Source organism: Tachypleus tridentatus, chromosome 1 (assembly GCF_004210375.1).
Source record: "Tachypleus tridentatus isolate NWPU-2018 chromosome 1, ASM421037v1, whole genome shotgun sequence".
Lineage (NCBI taxonomy): Eukaryota > Metazoa > Arthropoda > Merostomata > Xiphosura > Limulidae > Tachypleus > Tachypleus tridentatus.
In genome coordinates this window covers 137,035,411-137,059,835 of record NC_134825.1, presented here as the reverse complement: position 1 = coordinate 137,059,835, position 24,425 = coordinate 137,035,411, and the positions used below count along the sequence as shown (strand labels likewise).

General features: G+C 32.0%; 1 protein-coding gene across 2 annotated transcripts in view; it reads right to left on the bottom strand.

Annotated features, from left to right (window-relative positions):
• Cyfip (Cytoplasmic FMR1-interacting protein Sra-1) overlaps positions 1 to 24,425 on the bottom strand; it is a 203,359-nt gene that overhangs the window by 58,820 nt on the left and 120,114 nt on the right. For both annotated transcript variants that reach the window (XM_076454172.1, XM_076454181.1), the window contains exons 19-22: positions 24,108 to 24,307; positions 22,112 to 22,202; positions 18,216 to 18,359; positions 4,720 to 4,810 (exon numbers count right to left, since the gene is read on the bottom strand). In XM_076454172.1, coding sequence (XP_076310287.1) covers positions 4,720 to 4,810; positions 18,216 to 18,359; positions 22,112 to 22,202; positions 24,108 to 24,307 — 526 coding nt within the window. The remainder of the gene's footprint in view (positions 1 to 4,719; positions 4,811 to 18,215; positions 18,360 to 22,111; positions 22,203 to 24,107; positions 24,308 to 24,425) is intronic.

Here is a 24,425-nt window from a genome sequence, read left to right as displayed (position 1 = left end):
AATGTAATCATACTATACACTGTATGTAGGTTATTATTACATCTCTTAAGATAAATACTGAATGGGGATAACTTGATAACTAGTAATCAAATTATGAACACTATTTTGAGACAAGAAAAGAAAAGAAAAAACAAATTAAATGTTTCAAGTAAAAACTCCCAAAACAACAGTGAGAGCTACAATTTTCAAACAATTCTTTTATCAGAGAGAATAACTGAACAAGCACTTACATAACACTGAAGTATGTTGTGGTTAATTATTAACATTTACCTTAACCTTTACTACCAGGATGAACTGAGATTGAAAAAAAGATTTTTAAATTTTAGAGTAATTACGATTCATATATTTTGTAACCAGTTAATGTTACATGTATGCTCCTTGATGTAATATTACACAGATATCATTTTTAAGAAGCTTTCAATTAAAACATTTAAGTATCTATAAAACTTTGAAGAATGAATATTTGAAGCAATAGTCCACAAACTGCAATTATGCCAAAAGAAAGACCATTTTTTCTTTGGGGTAAACATCTTGTTTAAATTTCCTTTTAATCTATAGATTGATATTGTCACTAAGTAATTTTGACTTTTCTGGATAACTAAGTTCATAAAAAAAAAAGCAAGCACAATTCACAAAACTGTAAAGAAATATAATTTAAAATATTTATTTATTGCAAAAACAGTCTATGCTTACATTTGGACAATGAAAAGTTGCTCTCACTGCCTTGGTTGAAATTCTATTTCAGAATGACTAAGCCTCACTTTACCAAGCTAACTCTCTCACTATGGACTTTGCTGAATTGGCCAAGTTCACAATTCCAAATTGATCTTTATAGTTTTCACGCTGTAACTTCTATGATTTTTGTATCTTCGTGAAATTTCACAAGTTTTCAATAATTAGTAAGTTATTTATACATAAAAAAAATCAATTTTCTATGAAGTATTTTTACTAAAACCTTAACAATCAACATATGAAGTCAAAGTGTTGACTTCTTCCAGTGCAAAGTTGTTTTCATGTTAGAATTTTACGATGAAGTTTTTTAAATCTTAAGATTTCATTTGTATAACCACTGAAATTTCAAACATTAATTTCCAGTAAAACTTTAATATTTTATTTGTTATTTGCTCTACTCTAACTCCATATGTGATTGGTCAACATGACCAACTTTGCACCTACAAAAAGAAAAAATTTAAATTACCTTTTTAAGTGACTTCATATCATAATATGAACCTACAATCGTTTATTCCAAATAGTTTTAACCGTTTTACAATGGACAAGGTATAATATATACAAGGTTGTATGCACAATTGCATATGTTAAGTATTTATGCTTTAAATTTTGATGCAGTCAGTGTATCTTCACAAAATGTGGTAGACTTTTAGTAAAAATTACAAGTTTTTTAGCACAAAAAAATTTAATGATGTATTTTAATTAAAGATCTGTTCATGAAAATAGTCTATTTTCTAACTAGTTCAAGTGTGAAGTGATTTTATGTTATTTAAAAAACTATTTTGTCCCAAAAATCTCAAAAATTATTTGTGTAATCTCTAAAACCTCCTAAGTACAATTCAAACATTTGTTTTCAGTGAGACTTTATATTTTGTCTGTTATTTTCTCTACCCTAGCTATACGGGGTCTGTAAATTGGACTGACCTCATAACCACCATCAAAAATTAGGAAATAAATATAAATTGTGCATTTTTTTCTCCAAGAATAACTACAAATTATAATATAAAAACACAAATGTTTAGTCTCAATAGCTGAAGTCTCATAGCATAATACATTTATTATTTTTTATTATATTGACCTTCCAGTCATGCCTGGCTAACATTACATAACTTGTGATGATGAATTGTACACTCATGTTATTGTATTAAATAATAAGACTGACCTTTAGTCTTTACAAAGTGACCCTATCTTGGCTGTGTTTTGGTGGACTAGTATTTTGTAACAAACAGTCCCATTTTAATTATAATACATTATACAGTAATACCTGTCTAAGCCAGAAACTGCACAGGGTGGAAACCTGTACAAGTAAAAACTATCAAAATTTTGCAGCATTATGTTCAGATTTTTCTTGTAAAAGGCCCTTTATATGGTGGAACCTGCATAACACAGACAGAAAATTATCTTTCACCTACCTCATCTATAAACAAGTAGTATTAGGAAGTGAGTAAGGCAGAAAAAATGTTTTTGATTAAATATTAATCTCATATTTAATTAATAATTACTTTAAATATTCATAAATTCTTGTTTAATTAATAATTTGTTTGAATATTAATAAATTCGTTTAATTAATAATTTGTTTAAATATTAATAAATTCTTGTTTAATTAATAATTTGTTTAAATATTAATAAATTCTTGTTTAATTAATAAATTCTCAAACATTTTGTTACAGTAAGTATTGGTTAAATATATTCTGTTCTTCTTTCTGCTATCATTATTTTTGCAGTTAAATTAGATTCATGATTTGTAGAAATATATTTGTCTTTTAAGTGCAAAATTCTACTCTTTACATAATTCTCATGATAAATTAATTCCTATCTTCCCTAATTTTAAAATTTAGGGAAAATTTACCATGGGTAATAGATAAAGTGAAAACCTGCACTGTTTCAAAAATTTAAGGAAGAATAAACTTCTTGTGGAATGGAAAGTGAATAATAAAGCGTGGATGACAAATGCTATATTTAAAGAATTTTTGAACAAATTAAACAAAATAATGGAACAAGAAAATAGGAATATTCTACTTTTCCTAGATAATACAACTTGTCACCCAAAAGTTCAATTTTCAAATGTTTGTTTACTCTTTCTACCTCCATGTACAACATCAGTTCTACAATGGAATTATACAGTACATAAAATCGAAATATAGAAAATTGGTGCTTCAGCATATTATTGCAAACATGGATGACTGTAAGAGAGCATCTGAAATGACCATGAAAATTGACGTGTTAGATGCAATTGCATTTTTAAGTCATTCAATCAAATGCATAAAAGATAAATGCATAAGAAAATGCTTTCAAAACTGTGGATTTATTCTTGATAATGGTGGAGACTGTGGAGAAGTTGTTTGTTATGACAATTCTAGTGAAATCCAAACTCTGATTGAGAAGATTGATGCAGATGATTCTGTGATCATGGAAAATTTTGTGAATGTTGACAAGAATGTTTTAACAGAAACTGATGAGTACAGTGAAACCCCTCTAATCGGGCCAGTTTGTCTCAGTCCCAAAGGTGGCTGCTTCAGAGGGGTTCCACTGTATATTATTAGTTAGATTTTAATGCCAAATTTATTCATATACCATGATAATAACGTAAACAAATTTTAAATATAATTCACTGAAACATAACGAAATGTGCACAAATAGATGCTCTTGAGTTAAATTAATATGTTCAATTAAGCCTATATACTTACATTTATTTATCTCTTATTATCAGAATGACAAGTATATTTATATATTTATAAAGGTTTAGCAAAAGTAATATTTTCTTAATTTTGCATTTCACACCTACAAAAGAGCTATAATTTAAGCACAAATTTAATTAAAATATTTTGTGAGCTATGATTTAAATATCTAAATTTGTATTGTTGGTTACATAGCTCTGGGATTAATAGGATGCAATAAGAATACAAACTCCAATATGTTTAGAAAAGCTGTAGTTGGAATTGTGATAATGTGCATATAAAACACTAAGTTTGTTGAAGAATTCACTGAGTTAGTTTGTGTGCTTTTATAAGATACTGAAAGCTATTTAAATAGTAAACACACAACACAGTGAATTAAATTTGGCTATAAAAATATTTCAACAGCTGATTTATATTGAAATAAATGACTGAAATAAAATTTAAAAGTGAACCATTTATAGAAATTCAAGGAGATAGTTTTTGTAATTCCAGGAGTTTTCCAATTTAACACCAAAAAGTTATGAAATTCCAGGAATTTACTAGATCTATGGAAATCATGATTATTTGAATTAGTTACTCATACTTGTTTATCTATGAATTAAAGTATGCAAGTATTAGCAAATACAATTTTTACAAACAAGTACATGAATTAATGTAGCTTTTACTTATTTCCTTATGGGCAGTTCTCTTTGTACACAAAAGTTCTGACAAAGAGAAATTACATTTGCTTAAAGGCATACAACACAAAACGATAAATTTGGATTTTTAGTTGAAACCTCTCTGTACAATGGTTTAGTATAGTTAATATATCCTTCAATAAAACAGAAGGTTTATGAAAAAGTTTTACTTGAGTAAGAGTAATTTGGATTGTCCTTCATTTCAGGTCTATACCATTCATGATTGTATTTTTGCTTACCTCTTTTACTTTTTTCAACACATCACTTTCTATATTCAAGATATACAGAATGATTTAAGAGTTATGGTATGCCATTCTTTTCAAAGTTTTTGTAAACAGTTATGTGCAGTTTTTCTTTTCTTTGTCAAACTACCAAAAAGACTTTAGTCATACAAACTGATACATCTTAGTTTGTATGCAAGAAATTAACTGCAACTGAAATTCTGTCAATCTCCAGGTGTAGTAATAACATGCTATGTAATCTGGCCACTAGTAAAATAATTTTCCTGGGTTCTATTTTAACTTTGTTATACAGATCATAATTATTGTACATTTAAATATCAAGTTTTATTATTTAAATAATAAAGTTATGAAATTAACAAGAAGTTGAATAAAAGGACTTATTTACAAACTTACCAGGAGACCCATAGTCATATAAAGGTAGCTTACATATTTTGGGCATAACATTTGTCAAAGTCTTTGTGTATTGATAGAGGGTCCCTTGAATCTGTGAACAGTAAATTTATATGTATTAATCAGTTTGCATATTTCTCTTCAAACTCTTCTGAAATATTATTATTTGCCTTCAACATTTTACAGAAACTGTTTTAAAAGCAATAAATAAGATCTAAACATTAATATTTCATTATATATACGTATTCTTGATAAATAATAAATCAACAAGTTATTAGCATATATATATGTATTTATATTTTGCAAGTTGCAAAACTCTGACTCATAAAATATAAATAAATGTTTAGTCATTTTAAAGCAGTATGTTATAACTGCATGAAATGTTGTAATATGAATTTAAAAACAGTAACATCATGCAATATCAATATAAACAAAATTGGTTTTCAGAACATTTATTTCCATCATTATTTGGAATATATTCATTTCTCTAGTTTCTAGTTGGAGTTTTAGAAAATATTTCCCTATTACTAGCCTCAAACCTATTATGTTCGCCTCAGTAGTATATCTATTGACTTCTCCTTCCCAAAATCTTGGCAAACAGTTTTTTTAAATTATTCAAACATATTTTAATATGAGTATAAAATGTGAGCAGTCCTGAATGATTATTTCATTTTTCTCATTGAATAACAATCAAGGGAAATGTATACTGTTATTGTGAATTTATGAATTCTGATATGAGTTGCAAATGAGAGATATCTGTGTTATTGGTCAATATGTTATCAATTACAGAAGCAAGCATTTGTCCATACTGTTCAGATAGGGTAAGTGTGACAATCTTTTCCATACTGATCTGAGTTCCCAGGACTTAGGTTATGGAATGATTTCAAATCAAATTATATAAATTCATGAGCAACTTGCATACATACCTCCCCAAGAAATATTTTAATTTTTTTATAAAACATTTTCATTTATTATTTTTTCTTATTTAGCCTAGTTTAGAATTGTTACATTTTACTTACTAACATAGCAAGTAACATAAATATACATATAACATAAAAGTTTGATATATTTGTCCTGATGTTATTTATTTTCCTGTACTACAGATACACTATAAACATATAATTTACATTAACTCTCTCAACACAAGTTTGGTCAAATTGACCAACCATATGACCACTTTATACTTGTTATACCTTTGGTCATTACCAACTTCTAATATATAGTATATGCATCTTCATAATGTTATGCAAGCTTTCAATAAACATTTCTCCATGAATATATGAAGCTTTTTTTTTTGTACTAGTCCAAATGCAAATTAATTTTAATGTTAAGATTAAAAGTACTTTCCTTCATCTTGAAAATCTCAAATTTAATTTGTGTAAGTTCTAAAGTCTCCTTAATTCAAATGTTATTTTATTCAGTGAAACTTTACATTTTTTCAGTTATGTTCTCTTCTCTAACTCTGTACAAAGTTTGTCAATTTGACTGACCTCATAACCACCAAAAAAATATTGAAATAAATCTAAAATACCTTTTTTTTCTTTCCAGAATGATTTCAAATTGCAACATGAAACTATATCTGTTTATCTTAAGTAGCTTTAAACCTGAAAGAGGGTACACATCTATCCATATTTAAATTGTAATGTTTTATTGTTCCTTGAACCATCACTAGCTACTGTTTGCACTATTACAAGTTGTATTGTTCGTTTGTTTGTTTTGGAATTTCGCACAAAGCTACTCGAGAGCTATCTGTGCTAGCCGTCCCTAATCTAGCAGTGTAAGACTAGAGGGAAAGCAACTAGTCATCACCACCCACTGCTAACTCTTGGGCAACTCTTTTACCAACGAATAGTGGGATTGACTATCACATTATATGCCCCCACGGCTGGGAGGGCGAGCATGTTTAGTGCTGACGCGGGCCCGAACCCGCGAGCCTCGGATTACGAGTCGCACGCCCTAAGTGCTTGGCCATGCTAGACCCTACAAGTTGTAAACTACTTGGGAAATATGTGCAGCTTACCTTATGCTATCAAATTACAATTCCCAAGAATTACTCTAAGGTGCTCACTCATTCTTCCGCCTTCTGAAAATTTGTTATTATTTTTCACTTTACGTAGCCTAACCTTAGCTAACCTAGAGTTTCATATTTTTACATTTTAGTAACTCTTATAAGAACATATAATGAATACACATGAAAAACAAAAAATACAGTATTTACTTGGGTCTTTTTTTTTTGGTGTTGTCTTATCCCTATATTTATATATTAATAAAAGTAGTGCAATCAATAATTTTTATTTAATTAAATAATGTACCAGAGAGCACAGAATAATAATAACAATATACAAATAAACAAATAATGTACCATAAATACAATTTTTCTGGGTTTAAACTATACAACAAAACAAATACAAATTCATCCAAGCTAATCAGCATGTTTCCCATGGGAATGTAGCTTATACCGTGTTTCTCCAAAAATAAGACAGGGCTTATATTAATTTTCACTCTAAAATATGACACTAGGGCTTATTTTCAGGGGATGTCTTATTTTGATATATTAAAAAAATGAAGTTACAAAGTAAAACTATTAAACTAACCATTTAAAATAAACTATTATTAAACTATTAAACTAACTGATTAATACTTAAACAAACTAATTAACTAACTATTAAACTAATTAATAAATTAATTTTTTTTTATTTCTTTCCTCTTCCTGCTACTCTTAACTAGGGCTTATTTTAAGGGTAGGGCTTATATTAAAACTATCCCCAAAAATCACACTAGGTCTTATTTTATGGTTAGGTCTTATTATCGGAGAAACACGGTACTGAATGAGAAACTGCCAATTCTCTGCACAAAAAACAACATAAAAGGTCATTTAATAAATGAACATTTTAGCCTCCTACTGATTATAAGTAATGTAAGATTAAATGTAAGAAAGAACTACTGATAAATCGTGAAAGAGAGAACATGACAAGTGAGTGTGGCAAGAGAGGTCTGATTTTCTATTTGATGACTCTGTGACCAAACAAAATTGAAAATTATGTATTGTCTGAGCAATGAGTATATTTTAGTGAGAATTAACATTAAATGTTGTACTTTTTGGAGGGGTGATAAATAAATTAAAGAGATGACTAAAGGAAAAAATTTTGCATTTCTCACACTATCAGAAATTTAGGATTTTTTCAATAGTGCCTTATAAAAATAAGAATTTAAAGCTTGTATACTATTAAAATATGGAATATTGACTACAGTTTTATGCTACACTAATTGGTATAACATCAACAAAACATAGTTTAATTAAATTAAATTTTGAATGTAACTTAGTAAAAGTCTTGTGAACCACTCAGTAAATAATTCCATAATGGCTCTGTCCACTCTCTCTCTCTCTTTTTTTTCAAACACTTGTTTATCTACACCCACCTTTCTCAACTACAAGTATATAACCAGTCAAAAGTACTTATTTTGAACTATGCAATTCTGTCTACAAAGTTAAGGAGAACCCAACTCCTAAAAAATGTATGCAATACATGAAAAAGTGAGATAACTTTGAATATTTTTTGATAGAAAATAAAAATATTTTTATAAAGATGAGTCATTTCAATCATCTTTTACAAATCTAACCCCCATCTAGTGCTAAGTTTATCATATATGTTTCCATATGTGGAACCAATCTGCAGAAGCAGGCAAGTTGTGGTTACAAACAATTGTTCACTATGTACTTTTGGTTTTGTACTAATTTGAGTTATACTATTTACATTGGTTATAATCATCTAGCTCTTTAAAACAAACAAGGAATCTGAGCCTAACATTGGAAACATTTATCAATATTTCAAAATCAATCTATTTATCACATATAGCATAAATTATAATAAAATGAAATTAACACAGTGGGTATATACTTGGCAAATAAAGTGCATTTGAATCCTTAAAGTTCCAATTGTCCATTTTTATTGACTACAAAGCAATAAATGTTGGTTTTGTCACATTATCATCTACTGTAGATCATGTGCCAAATTATTAAGCTTATTTTGTTCCAATTGTACTCTGTACTTAGTTTCTAAGGTACTTGTAACTCTCTCAATAGCAGCTTGACCAATTTGAACGACCGCATTACCTCTTTGACTTGTTTAACATTTCTATAAGCTTATTACTATACCCACTTTTTATATAGTATGTAAATCTTCACAAAATTTGGCAGTCTTTCAATTATCATTACTAAAAATGAGTTGTTTTTTTGTATGTGAAACACTTGTAAAGTATTTTTAATAAACTAAAATAAATATTTGTCCTTGAAAATACTATTTGTTGAAATGGTGGAGAAATCACTACAAAATGTACCTACACTAGCATCTTACAGAAAGCATTTCCACTGCACCTAGGTACACTCTTTACCCATTGTGAAAATACATGTTTGTGAAAATTTGGGGAGAAAAGTAATACATATATGATTGGATGTGCCAAATAATGTAAATTGGCTAGGTTGAATCAGACTGTAACCAGTGAATTAACTTCAATCTCAAACCTGAAGGCACTGAGTAATTATCTCTCATTCTGCAGTAGAAGGTAGATCTCTATGATTTGTGATCTGAAGATAAGGAAACAAAAAGGAGAATGCCTTCTATTCCAAACACCCAGGCCAGCAAATGCTTACAAATCTAATACCTAACCAACATCCATGCAATAGTAAGAAAATGGAATGCAATATCGAGGGGCAACTCCAGTCCAAAACCAAGTGACATTAGGAACGTATCATCCAGTACCTGGTAGGAGGAGGATCTCAGCCCAACCACATGTCTGTAAACTTATGTTGGCCTGTTCAACTCTAACTAACACCAGCACACCTAGGCACTAACATCTAGCAGACACGATATGTTGAGGGCAAAAACATCCAAATGATGATCATCATTGACAAAATGAAGCAAAAAAATAGGTTTTTATGGATAAATAGCACATGGAGCAGGTAGTCAAAGGTTTAAGAGGAGGTTGGGTAGAGGCTTAGAGAACCACAAACCATACTGAGGTTCCAATATGCATGGAGTGTAGAATGGGAAGAATGAAGGACCCAAGTAATAATTCAAAGATATAAAGCACACATCATAAAGGATGGACTGAATGGAAAAGAAGGGAAGCTACACATGTAAAGAGTCAAGAACATCTTACAAGAAACCAGACAAATGTCACAAATGAAGCCAAAGTGTGGTAATGGCAAAATAATACACTGGTGTCTGAAGTTGCTGAAGTAAAAAGGGGTAAAGTGGAAGTGATTCTAGAAGTGCTGACTGAAGGAGGCTAAGACAGAAAAAACAAAGTTGAACAGATCATTCCATGGGAAGAATACTGTTCAGAAGAGGCAATCAACCCATAACCAAAATTAAGAGCATCTGGAACAAAATCAGAAGTAGGTGGTGCAAAGTGATGGGCCCAAAATAGTAGTTCTAATATCTGTAGACAAAGTGAACATGAAATGGAGCCCCCTTGTTGATTGATATACAAGACAATGGTCAAACTGTCAGAATGAATCATGACCACTTTGCCTCATATTAAAAGCAGGAAATGATTCAAAGTCTGTGGAGCAGTAAGAAGCTCCAACATATTGACCACCTTGACCAAAGACCTGTGATCTCCTGTGTATCCATAACTGCTCCATGATCAGTCACACAAGCACCCACAGAAAAATCCAATTCCAGATGGGGAGATGAAAGAACACCCATCACAGTGTTGTCTTTTTTATCTTTCTCTCTCCCTTTCTGCATGTTGATTTAGCCTAGTGATTCAACAAAACCCAGGGGATTTCAAGCAAGATTACATGGAAATCCAATTCCCCAAAAATGAAAGAACCTTAGATGGAGTTAGTGCAAAATTGTTAAGCTTAACCTTTCTGGACAAAACAAAAGTAACGTATGAAGGCAATGGAGCCTAGCAGCAAGTAATTTGACAACTAAGTGCTGAGACCCAGGAAAGAGAAACAGGCAAAGGGGGGAAGAGAATGAGAAAGGGAAATGAGTGTAGGCAAAGGTTGCAACAGGCAAGAGACAAAAAACAAAAAGGCAGAATGATAATGAGCAGCTGCTGCCCAGTACTACTAAGAATTATCTTTAAAAAACTTTTGACATAAAAAAGATCCATGTGGAGATTCCATAAATAAAACATGGATAACCACATACTAATTAACACTGAGTTTCTATGCATGAGATCCGAAAGGAGTCATGTTTAAAGGGAAAGGGCCAAGAAAGACAAGCTCAACAATGTGGAATACAGAATGCAGTAAGTATCTTTCAAATACCAGTAGATAGACTTAGACACAAAATGGATGGAAGAGAGGTAAATCAGGATAGTGAAGAAAGAGAAATGCAAGCAAGAAAATGGGGCTACAGAAAATATTATGGAAATATCAGGGCTTAAACTTCACATACTTGTATCAAAAACTCTAAGGTTTAAGTCAAGAAACAGAAAATCTGAATGATGGTATGCTAAAGTGTAATTGTCCAAGTTATGAGGCATGCTGAACTCAAAACATGACTATGCTACAAACTAATCTGCCTGAACTCCAGAATCTGATGAGGGATGGAAAACCAGGTAGTCAGAAGAAGGAACAGAATGCAAAAGAAAAGGAGTTATAAGACACAGTGGACACAGACAAAAGGTCACATACCTGTCACACCAAATCAAGGACGGCTGAATGTGGTATGGGGGCATCTACAAGTGGAACTCTGGACTGTATGGCAAAGAAGGTGGAAAAAGACCATCCAAATTATAATTGTTCTGTTAAGGTTCTCACAAAGAGAAGGAATATCTGGTCTGAAATCAGGAGACACCACAAACATGCAATAACTCTGAGCATTCCTCATAAAAACCTTAAGATCTTGTTAAAGTTTATTAGTATTTTAAACACAATGGATGAGTTGGTTGGTGTTTTATGGCACAAAGCAGCTAGGGTATATGCGCCAAACATCTGGTAAAAAGATAAAGTAAATTTAGTAAAATTCATAAAAGGATGTTAAATTAAAAAGAAGTTTAAAAAACATAAATAGCATTAAAACCAATGTTTACACCTAGTCTACAGCTGTAAGAGAAATTCTACAGTAATACAAATTATAAAGGACTTTCTGATATTACCATAACCCACCAGGATGACTAATAGACAAGTTCAAAAACCACCATCAGTAACCCGAAGTTGTTTTCTCCAGTCCTGGTTCCAAGTTATTTGACGTTATGGTCATTTTCAGAAAGTAAAATAAAAGTTTTAAAAGATTTACAGATAAATTTTAATTATAACTTGCGAGGATGACTAATGGGTAGTTCAAACAGCAGCTTCAATCACATGAAGTTGGCCTTTCTAGTCCTGGTTTCAAGTTAGTTGACATTACAGCCATTTTCTAACTACAAATCAAATGATATGGACTTTGATTCTTAAAAGGGAATCACATTAAAAAAGGTCTAATGTATAAATTACAAAACTTAAATAGCATGAAAAAGATTAATGGCCTTTAAAAATCTAAAAATATTTCAAAGGTGGAAAGTGTCACCATCATCAGTAACACTGTCTAACATTATGGATAAACCTTGGGACAGAACATGTTTAAAATGGTGCCATCGTTGAGAGTCATAATGATGTCAAAACAGTAAAATGTGGCTTATTTTGACCTGAGTGTTACAAAGACAACACAATGGTGCATCAGTACCAGATAAAAGAAAACAATGAGATAAAAAACTGTAAACAATGCACAGTCCAGTTAGAACAACTTCCTCTTTCCAATCCTTATGGAAGCATGATGATCAAAGTCCAATATAGGATTTTATTTGGAAACGCTCATTTTCACTGCCAAGTCGACTGCCAACTGACATGGAGCCAAGCCTTGAATACAAGACCATAGTCCACATATAGAACAGGCACAGCAGTGATAGTGCCAGAGCAGACAGATTTAGCTATGGTGTCGGCAAGCTTGTTCCTGCAAATGCCATCGTGGCCCTGAAACCAGAAAAACTGGATAGAAGTGGATGCCAAAGAGAAACTGGCCAGTCGGTTTTGAATATCGGCCAGAAGAGAACTAAGCAAGTTAGCATAAATAGTGCAGTTTGAGTACTGCTTAGCTTCCATGTGATCCAGGGCAAGAGAAATGGCATATAGTTCAGCAGTGAACACAGAAGCTGTAGAAGGGATTCTGCACCCAACCACCAAACCACAACAAACACCCACACATTCATCTGATTTCAAACCATCTGTATAAATAGGAATGGAAGAATGGTTTGAAAAACATTCAGCAAATAAGAGACAGTATTTCCAATCAAGAGCGTCTGCTTTTCTCAGATGACTTAAAGAAAGGTCATATTTGGGGACTGTAAGAAGCCATGGTGGGATGCGCTGACCAGTGGATACAGCAATATCATCCAAGGACAGACCCAATTAATCCAGCTGAGCCTAGATATGAAAGCCAAAAGGAGAAATGGCAATTTGTCTGTTGTGAAAAAGTACGGCCCACCGAGGAAGGAAAACACAACACCTTGGTAAGGAACAAAGTTTTGAAGCATAAAGTAAAGACAGTTGCAAACTGCAGAGGTGCAAAGAAAGTTCATGAGATTCTATGTGTAAGCTCTAAACTGGGGAAGTGCAGAAAGCCTTAGTGCAAAGCCGAAGTCCTTGATGATGAATGGGGCCCAACATCTTTAATGCTGAGGTTCTGGTAGAGCCATGGACCAGTGATCTATAGTCAAGTTTTGACTTAATAAGAGCATAATATATCTTTAGTATAGAACACCAATCTGCTCCCCAAGTGGTGGAACAGAGGATACGAAGAATGTTTAGTGTTCTGGACATTTGACCCACAGCTACTTGATGTGTGGAATAAAGGTCAGCTTACATTCAAAGATAAACCCCAAGAACTTTGTCTCAGGAACCACGAGCAGCACAAATTGACCAATACAAAGTTCAGAATCAATGTGAATACACCATTGGCAGTAAAAGTGCATGCATGCAAATAGTTTTAGAGAGAGAGAAGTTAAAGCTGTTTGCTGTGGTCCCCTTCAGAGAATGATCGAGGGCAGTCTGTAGCATCCGCTCAATATACCTCATGTTTGACGATTGACATGAGATGTGAAAGTCGTTGACATAGAACCTGTTTGCAACAGTAAGAGGGAGTTGTTCAGTGATGACATTAATCTTCATATTGAAAAGTGTGACACTCAAAACAAAGCCCTGAAGGACTCCAAGTTTCTGTAGAAAAGAATGGGAAAGTGTCAAATGGGCAAATAGCCACGTGACAAATATATATGGAGTTCTCGGAAAATGTAATACTTCCACAATGTATCATAAGCCTTCTCCATGTCAAAGAATATCGATACAAGATGTTATTGTTTGAGAAAAGCTTCTCTGACTGAAGTTTCAAGCCGAATCAGGTGGTTCATGGTGGAGCACTGCCATTGGAACCCACACTGGGTGGGCAAGAGGAGTTTGTTTGATTCGAGGAACCAAACAAGACGAGCATTAACCATCTTCTCTAAGGCCTTATAGGGACAGCTCATTAAAGCAATTAGACGGCAGTTTGAAGGAAACTTGGGATCCTTCCCAGGCTTAGAGAAAGGCAGGACAATAATCTGGCACCAGGCATCAGGAAAAACATTCTCCTGCCAGATCTGGTTAAGAACAATCACAAGAATAGCAAGAGAAGCAGGAAATAGATGGCACAGCATTTCATAGTGTACATCATCAGGTCCAACCGACGTACTGCCAGACCGATGAAGGGGCACTTTGAATTCCACCAGTGTAAAGAGATGATTATAGTTATACAGACAATAAGCTTGAAAGGAAAGAGGTGAGCACTCTGCCTGTGTCTTGACAGCTAATAAGGTGGAGGAAGATGGAAAAGTGCTAGATACCCAGCAAAAGCTTTTACCTAGAGTATCGGTGATGCTTCGGGTATCAGCTACTTCCTGACCATCAGAGAGCAAGATCAAAAGGGGGACAATTATATTGCCCACTGACCTTTTGAATCTTGTTCCATAGGACTTTGGAACTGGTGGTAGAAGATATGCTGGTTGTGAACTTAATCCAAGATTTTGGCTTTAACGTCTTACCCACCAAGCATGTGCACAGACCTGCTGGAAAGTGATGTGGTGCGAGAGTGTGGGATACCTACGAAAAGTATTGTAGGCCTGTTTTTGAGCCTTCCATGCCATGTGGCAGGCAGAATTCCACCATGGACGAGGATATTGTGGAAAATGTGTTGAGGTTTCAGGAATACATTGAGCAGGTGCTTGTATATAGTCAGCTACTACTGCCACACAGTCGTCTACTGATAACTTACAGACAATGACAGGATCAAGTTCTACAAGAGCAGTGAAAGAGGGTCAGGTGGCATAGACTACTGCCAGTCTCTCTTAAAATTATAGGAAAATGATCACTGCCTTGTGGATTATTATCAACCCTACAAGAAAAATGGGAGAACAGTGAAGGGGAGCAAATTGAGAGATGAATCGCAGTAAAGGACTGACTAGGTGCATGAAAATAAGTAGAAGAATCAGTATTGAAAAGTAAAAGGTTGTGATCTGTGAGCATATGGTCTTTGGAGCAACCTCTCCAATCAGTATTAGCTCTTCCCCAGAGGGGATGATGTCCATTAAAGTCCCCCAGGATTAAAAAGGGAGACGACAACTGTTCAATGAGAGCTTCAAGGTCTGACTGATCATAGGTCTCTCCAGGCAAAGTCAAAAGACTTTTCATTTGTTTCGAGAACAATTCTTTTGGAGGCACAGAGAGATCCATCTGCACTGCCACTGTAGTAGTAAAACAAAGTGCAACAGCATACAACTTTTGAGCCTCAGGATAAGTAATGTTATGAATCATTTTCAAATGCTGCACCTCTTTTTCTTTCAACCATTTAGGGCAAGAATGAAAGTAGGATGAGCAAGAGACATTGCAATTGATGCAATGAGGGTCTGTTTCACACTCATAAGCACCATGGTCCTTGCCACTGCAACGAGCACACGTCAAGGAACCATAGCATAACTTCTTCGAGTGACCAAACCGCTGACACTGGAAACATTGGAGAGGGTGTGGAATGTATGGCTGTATTCTGCAATTAAGATAATCTGCCTTGATGGTGGCAGGTGGATGTGGTGATGTATTTGTGAGAATGAGAAAAATGGTTGGCATCATAATTCCATCTTTGAAAGTGTAGATACGCCTCACTGTAGAAACTCCTTGGGTGGAGAAACCAGTGAGAATCTCTGACTCTGGGATGTTATTCAAACTCCTCTCAACAACAACTCTTCACGATGAATTCAAAGTAGCATGAGGTGTAACCTCAATAGGTATATCCCCAATCGCCTTTAAATGCAAGAGGAGTTCACCAACATGTTACCACATTGAAGCTTCATTACTGACTTTGGAAAGCCAGCAGGTCTGTCTAGTCCTTTCTGAATGAAAAAGAAAGACAACTGCCCAAAAGGTTTTTCTGAAAGAGAATGTAGTGTAAGATAATGAGGTAAAACAGGTGTTACAGGTGTTGAAGATTCCTGCTCAAAATCTTCAAGACATGGTCATTTACCTATGAGCTGTTTCTTCACTATTTTATTTAAATTCTTATTTGGAGGATCCTTAATAAAAACCAGAATATTTAGGTGCCCACTGACCCCACCCACCATGGTGCCCTATGAGGTGATGCACTACAATGTCAAATAAGGACACTGCAGCAACTCCATGGTTTTGTGAGCACTATACCCAAACACCAGCATCAGATACAATGTCCACAACACCTGTTGAGAACATCCAACACTGGTATTTGGTTGACCCTAGACCAAGTGGACCAGCCTACTCACCCAAGTGGGACCACCCCAAGGTCACCCGTCTACAGGAATTCAAAGCCAAAGTGGTGTGTTCGGGTTTGACCCTTCAACAACCAGGATCCTCTCCTTCCCTTCACAGGTTGCCACACATGGGTAAATGTTTTAGATCCCAGAGGAGGTAAAGTGAAAGAACAGAACCTTCCTTGGGAGGTCCCCTCACCATGTACAGGAATCTACATCGAGGGCCAATGGATGAGATTATTTTAATTATATTTTTATAAATAAGTACGTTATTTATCTATGGTAGCAATATGCTTTCAAAGCTGTTAATAATTCAAGTGCAAGGTGATTTTCATTTTAAGTACAAAAATACTTTTCTTCATCTTAAAGTTATCATATTTCATTTGCTTAACCTCTATAACCTCTTAACCCTTAAACAGCAGGAATGTTGTAGGTAGCAGGTCACCACAGACATAAAAACATTTCTTAAGCATAATCTTTGCATTTTTGTTATGAATTCTGAACAGAATATGAAAGAAAATGAAAAGAAAAGCATAATAAAGACTTATTTATTATTAGTTTCAATGTTTTTTAGGATATGAAAATCACAAAAACATTTTCTAATGCATAATGCCACTCTACATTCTTAACAACAGGTAGTCATCATCTTTTGCTTCTTTTCTTTTCTTGTTGTATGCCTACAACGTCTTTGTCCTCTTTTTCTAGCTCCTGAGGATGGAATGCTTTCTAAAAAGTTCCATGAAAATATTTCTTTTCCAACAAGTCTATCAGGAAGAGTAAAGCTGTCTTCCTGGGAAAAGTCTTGTCACCCTTCCATAACTTTCCAATAATTGGTAAATTACGTTGTAACTAAATTGCCTCAGTTATGACTTTTTGCCATTTTTATAAGATACACATAATAAGAATTCAAAATTGAGATATCAATTAAGTGAAAAAAGAACTTCTTGCACCACTTCACACATGTACAAAGGCAATCAATTTGTCCAGTTTGCATGTCACTTTTGTCAAGTTGCCTCATGTTGATAACATAATCTAAAATAATACTGGGTTTGGTTATTGGTTATTTTGTAATCATCCTTTCCATTGTATTTCATTTCACCTTTATGTACCGCACTAAGCAAAGTAACAGGATGTTTGTCCTTCCATTGCAGTGTTAAAATATTCCCTTGTTTTTTGGTCTCATCATCTCCCTTCTTCACAGGCACAAATTTAAGCATGTTCCTGCAATTAGTTCTAACTGTTCTGCACAAACCACACTTATTTTCAGAGAAAATTCCATAATTCTGGACTTGTATAATAATTATCAGTATATAATATATAATCTTTTCCAAGGTAGTCTTTCATCAACTGCTTGATAACTGATCCTGTATATTCTAATCTAGGATCTATAGGGATGTCTACATACATGCAAAATATGTAATCATATCTATCACAATTCCTGATATAACAAAATATATAAAAACAACATATTGTATTCATAAATAATTTTTTTGAATCATACGCAAATAAGAGTTAGATAAAAACAAATACTGTTATATGATTATTACCTTTAATTATTAAAGAAAGAAGGTAGAACTGAAAATTACTCAAGAATAATTCTTAAATTCAACTCATAACAACCACCTAAAATTAAGTAAAGCACAATTTGAAACTTACTGAACAGATATTGTAAAACAAAGATAATTTGCACAACTTACCAGACTTTTCACAATTTTCAGTAATTCCTCCATAACCACAGCAATTCCTTGATAACCAAGAAGCTTACATATAGCACGAAAGTGAGGAGATCCAACAAAACGATTGTACTGGTTATAAATGGTATTGTAAGCCATATTCAGAGCCTGAAAATAAAAATATTTGTCTTATTAGGTTATACTTCACAAGTTTATTTGAAGTTTATGCATTCAAAAATACATCGTTTATTAAATGGGATTCAGTTTAAGAACATATTATATGTTCTGTTGAAACACGTAGGATGTCCCCCTAAAAGAAATCACTTCCTTAGTTTTATAAGTTATTGTTTACCAACTTGTTATTATATGAGCATAATATTCTTCCATGCTGTAATATAATTAAGCTTTGATTGCACCTTTATGATATTAAAGGAATTATGAAATTCATAAATAGTGGAATGAAGTATCAACCCTCTCCAGACTGGAGAGCATCAATTTTAGGTGTCAAGTGCACATCTAGAAATCAAATTTCAAAATTCAAATAATAATAAAATTCTTACAATATTTCAACAATTTCTTACTCAAAAATATTTTAACTGATATATTTTTCTTTTATAACATTTAGTCTCAATTGAAAGGAATGTTATAAAGAAAATTACAACTTTGATTTCTGCACATCTCTGAAGTATCTTGCCAGTAAAATGCACATTCATTGATTTTATAATTTTACTGTCTATTTCAGGTCAGGGATTTAAATTAATAAAGAAACTAAAATCCTTCAAGGTTTTATTTCTCACATGTTTTTCCTTCTCCTTCTCTAATTGTGCAAGTATAGCCTCTTATTTACAGTCTTTTTACAATCACATAAAATATGTGTTTAAGAACTTTCAGAGAGATCACCAACATAAGAGAATATAGCTTTCTGTAATTTCCTTCTTGTTTATATTCAGTTTTTTTTTAATTTTTCCCTAAGTATATTTATGTGATTGTAAATTTTAAATACAATTGTAAATAGGTACAGTTTCAAATACAATTAAATAAATAAAGTGGAGTAAAAAGTAATTTACTGTTTTGTAAGAAGCTTACAAGTATTGAATGTGAGTTGTCAAAGATTTAAAAATAAAACCACAGATCTGAAAAGTTCTTAACTTCTTTAGATAATATTTTCATTCTTGAAAATGTTTCTATAGTCAATTATAATTGTTTGAAATCTCTACAAATTTTCTCATAGAACTGGACATTATAAAAGCATTGTGAGATTTAGAAAGTACAGTCGGCAATGACAAAACATTCAGATAATTCAAATTCTTATGTATAAACCAACTGACTGACTACTCTAAACATGTGAAATTTCTGTAAGCCATACACCATATATAAAACATTTACATTCAACTGCTTGTGGCAGACTTTAACAACACAGGGAAACAGCAATCAATGAGTTAAATATTACTGTTAACTTTAGCATATTCATAGCAAGCATAAATAAAATAAGTTAAGAATTTTTATTGAAAATAAAGTTTATTTATCATATATAATTTGATTTCAACCAAAATTTATAGTTACCAATAAATGTTGTCATTTTCTGTACTTTTTTTTTTAATTTTTTTTTTCAAAAGAAATATGTTAATCCTTTCAGACAGGTTCAGTTTAATAAACATAAGTATTTATACTATAACTTTTGATACAGTATGTGTATCTTCACAAAATTTGGTAGAATTTTAATACAGGTTCTAAGTCTTTTTAACAAAATATTTTTTTTACTAAAGATTTGTTTATACAAATACAGTCTGTTTCATTACTAGTCCAACTGCAAAGTGATTTTCATGTTATGATAAGAAAACTATTCTTCATCCCCAAAATCTCAAATGTTATTTGGGTAATCTCCTAAATACATTTCAAATATCAGTTTTCACTGAAGCTTTATACTTTGTCCATTATTTACTCTAGCCTATGGGGTCTGTAAATTTGACTGACCTCATAACCACCATAACAAATTACAAAGAAAATATAAAATGTGCTGTTTTTTTTGTTCTAGAACAACTACAAATTATAACAGTTTTAGATTTTATAACTATTTAGTCTAAATGGCTGAAGTCTCATAACATTACACATTTATATATATATTCACTTGTTCTTCCAGTTTCATTGGCACAGTGCATGTGCATTTATGTTACATTTCAAATAACATAAGACTGATATATAATCTTTACAAAGTGACTTGTGCTTTATGGGACTATAATTTTGTAAAATACAGCCAAATTTCAATTATTAGATATTATATATGTATATAGATTAATACTATTTTGAAATAAGTTATTGAACTTATTATTCTTAAAACATAAAACATAAAATTAATAAGTACAGCAAACAATTATATCTTCTTGATATGACAACTTTTGTACTAATTTGCTGCTTGATGCAGGTTGCTAAGCCTTTTAAATTTTGCAAGTGCAAGATGAGAAATAAAATAATTTTTTACAGTTTCATACACACATTTGAAATAACCCCAAAATCACAAATAACTATATCAATACCATAATTAATCAAGCTGAGTAACTAAACTGTATGTATATAATATCATATGTATACAAGGGAGCATTTTCATAAATAAAAAGAGGTGAGAAGGATCACTGTGTTTGATTCAGTAGAAGAGTGATATCTCAGCAAATAATTAAGATAGTAGGTTCTTTTTTTATATTCTTGCTTTTTCTAAAAAAAAATCAGTAATTTGAGTTCCTAATATGTACAAAATTACAGACTTTGTATTTTGACATCACAAAAATCTAATCTGAACCACTGCTGCATTCAACATGCCACATGATACACAAATATCAAAATTTAAGTGCACTCTTTTAACTCTTAATATTTAATATTATGTCCAGCAGTAACTGAATACAAAGGTCAAAATTATCCTAATTTTTTTACAATGTTTAGGGGGTTAGTAAGACATCACACCCCACATAGTTATGGTATAGAAAATAAAATATAAAATCTTACCAAAAACACACACTTGAAACATATCACAACATGAAATTTCTTTGCACACAGACTAGTAATGAAACAATCTATATTCACAAACAAATCTTCAGTAAAAATATTTAATCACAAATTCTGATTTTTTATATACAAAATACTTGTAATCTTTACTAAAAAGTCTATCAAATTTTGTGAAGATACAGATTCTGTATCAAAATTTATAGTGCAATTGTATAGACAAACATGTTTATGTTATACTGGACTCATAGCAACATAGTTATTCTTGAAACCTTTCCCCTGCAAGTGTGGCAACCCAGAACAGACAGATGGGGTCACTTGCTTATGGCAGAGAATAATGCTCATCCTCAACTTGATCAGGTGTTCCAAAAACTGTGCCACGTATTTGAAAGCAGTCAGATACATCCGACAACAGTAGTTTTGTCATATAACCCTACAATATTACAAATTGTACCTGTTTGTTATCAAAATTATACTAATTATTTTGAATCATCCTTTACATGTCTATGACGGAATTTGTGTATGCTCATAGACTAATTAATCGTAGGTCTAAAACTCTTTGTTGCTACCCCCCTCTTGATTTTTCCCTCTTGTTTTTATATTCTTTCTTTGTTCATTGTCTGTAAGGGTGGGAAGGCTGTATGTGTGTGAGGAACCTGTATGAAACATTTCATGTCATTTTGTTAAAAACTGAGTTGAATGTTCAATGATAAAGTAAACAAAGAGACTACATTCAAGTGTATTTCAAAACATCAAAAGCTATGTTAGAGTTATTGTGGGTAGTAGCTGCATGTTATATAATTAGCAGACAACCAAATAACAGGTGCTTCAGACACCATGACCTTACAATGCTTGAAATCTTATCAGATAAGAAAATGAAAATACTGTTAAGTTTTTACTTGCTTGAAACTTGAATCGCTACTTACTTTTGTTCCCCAAAAGTAATGAGGTTGGGCTGCTGGTGGCTTATCTCGAGATACAGACTGAGTGAACATTATATCTTTCACTTTGACAAACCTTAAAAACATAATTACATAAATAAGAAAACCTAAAAGTGATACTTTACTGATAGTAAAATAGTTAAATGATACTGTCCTATACAGACAAAGTAAACAATGCTGTTTGTCAGTATCTTAAAATAGTTTGCAAAAGACTAAACCACACAACAGTAAATAATAACTCAATAGCTACAAAAATAATGACAAAATAATGAAAATATCCTGACCAATAAAATAAACAAGGAACTTGATGGCAATTTTATTGACAAAACATAACAAACAAAACATTTTATATACATAACAGTTCTGCCCACCACTGCAGTCATTTATTACTAGTCTACCTCTTGTATATTAGTATGTACAAGTAATACAGCACCTATAAAATGCTTGGTGTAAGGATCATAAATTTATTAATATAAAAATTTCCTGTGAATCTCCTTTAAATAAACTGTATATTCTTTAACCAACATGACACAACATCCGTTACCAATATATGTACACAAAATGCTATATGTTTGCAGTTTAAATACATTTTTTCAAAAATATTTTAATTTACCATTTACAAACTAATACAATTTTAAACTGCACTAAATAAATGATGTACATACTACATTTTTACTTTGAAATTTGTATTACCCCTATGATTACATCTGGGCCTATTATGCACAAATTTTAGCTCTGTCAAGCTCAAAATTCTATGACTTTTACAACTTTATGGTCTTGTAATCATCTTTGAATTTTATAATTTTAGAGTTACTCAAAAACTTTCTTTAAAACAACTTGAATTATTTTCATAGAAAATGTAAAGCAAAAAAAAAGGTGCTATTGATGAATTACAAATTCATTAATCCACTTGAAACTAAATTTCATTTTATGTTGATTAGTTAATTTGTAGACTTAACAGCAATTGACAAAGCTGTAATTGTAGAAATTTAAGCAAATAAAGATGCATTTTGGAGATTATGTCTCCATTTATATTAGATGTTTTATTAAAATTTACTTAATTTTTAGAGAATATAAAGTCTTTGCAGTAATTTACTAATCATAATTAGTTGCTTATGTCTCATGTATGAGCAAGCAAACAAGCACACACACACACACACATAACACTATGTAACAAAATTTTTACTTTACTTGTTACTGGGCAAAAAGTGTCATTTCCCAATTGCTCATGCCTAAAGTAAATGGAAAAGACCTATTTTCTCTTCAAACTTTGCTTTTTTGACATGGGACCATATAATGAAAACATGATGGGAGAGTATATTTGGGGGCTGATACATGAAAGTGATTTACATTGCAGTTGCAAGTCTCAAAAAACTACTCACTTCTAAACATTTTTGTGTAGTTTTAGTATAAATACATATAAATCTTGATTCATATGTTGTTTTATTCAGACCTTATGTAAATGAAAATGTGCAAATTTGTCCATTTTTACATAGAAAATAGGTTAATTCCTATATTTTATTTTCCAGGTCACAAAAGTAAAGTTTGATGGGAATGATGGCCATTTTCTGTACTTTTACAACATAAGTAATTAAGAAATAACACATACTATCCAGGAACAAAATTTGTGTTACATAAATAATTAACATTTTCTTTAACTGTAAAAATAATCTATTGGTCTCTTAATGCAATTCAACCTAAGATTCAGTTCATATAACAAATATATTGGTGAAATATATTTGCTGTCAAAGTATACAAAAATAGCAACTGTATCAGGTTTGTCTGAGGATTTAAAATAGAAAAGTTTTCCTTTCATTGAAAAAATTACCACAGAACTTGTGACAACAACAGAAAGAATGGTTTATGACAGTATGGATATTACTAAACAACCTGATGGAAATACTTTTTAAACTATTATTCATCATAAAAACAATTAGATATTAAATACACAAAATATCTATAAAAAATCCCATTAGCTTACCTTGATGTAGCAGCATTGTAACAATAATTAGGAAGAAAGTCATAATTTAGTTCCCAAAATACGTGAAGGCAGATTCTACCATAAGGAGCCAGAACATTGTGATTGGCCTCACGAAACATGGCATCAAAATCATTCAAAGTTATGTATTTACTTAAGAGCTTGTGTGTCATCTGGTTAACTTTGATAAGGCCTTCTAACTCCTGTGAAATGGAATAATTATTTTAGAAATGTTAAGATTTTTTCTTTTTAATTTTGCTAAACTACCACTTAGGAGCAGGAATATTTTGCAGTGTTTATATCATGTATGTTAAATATATG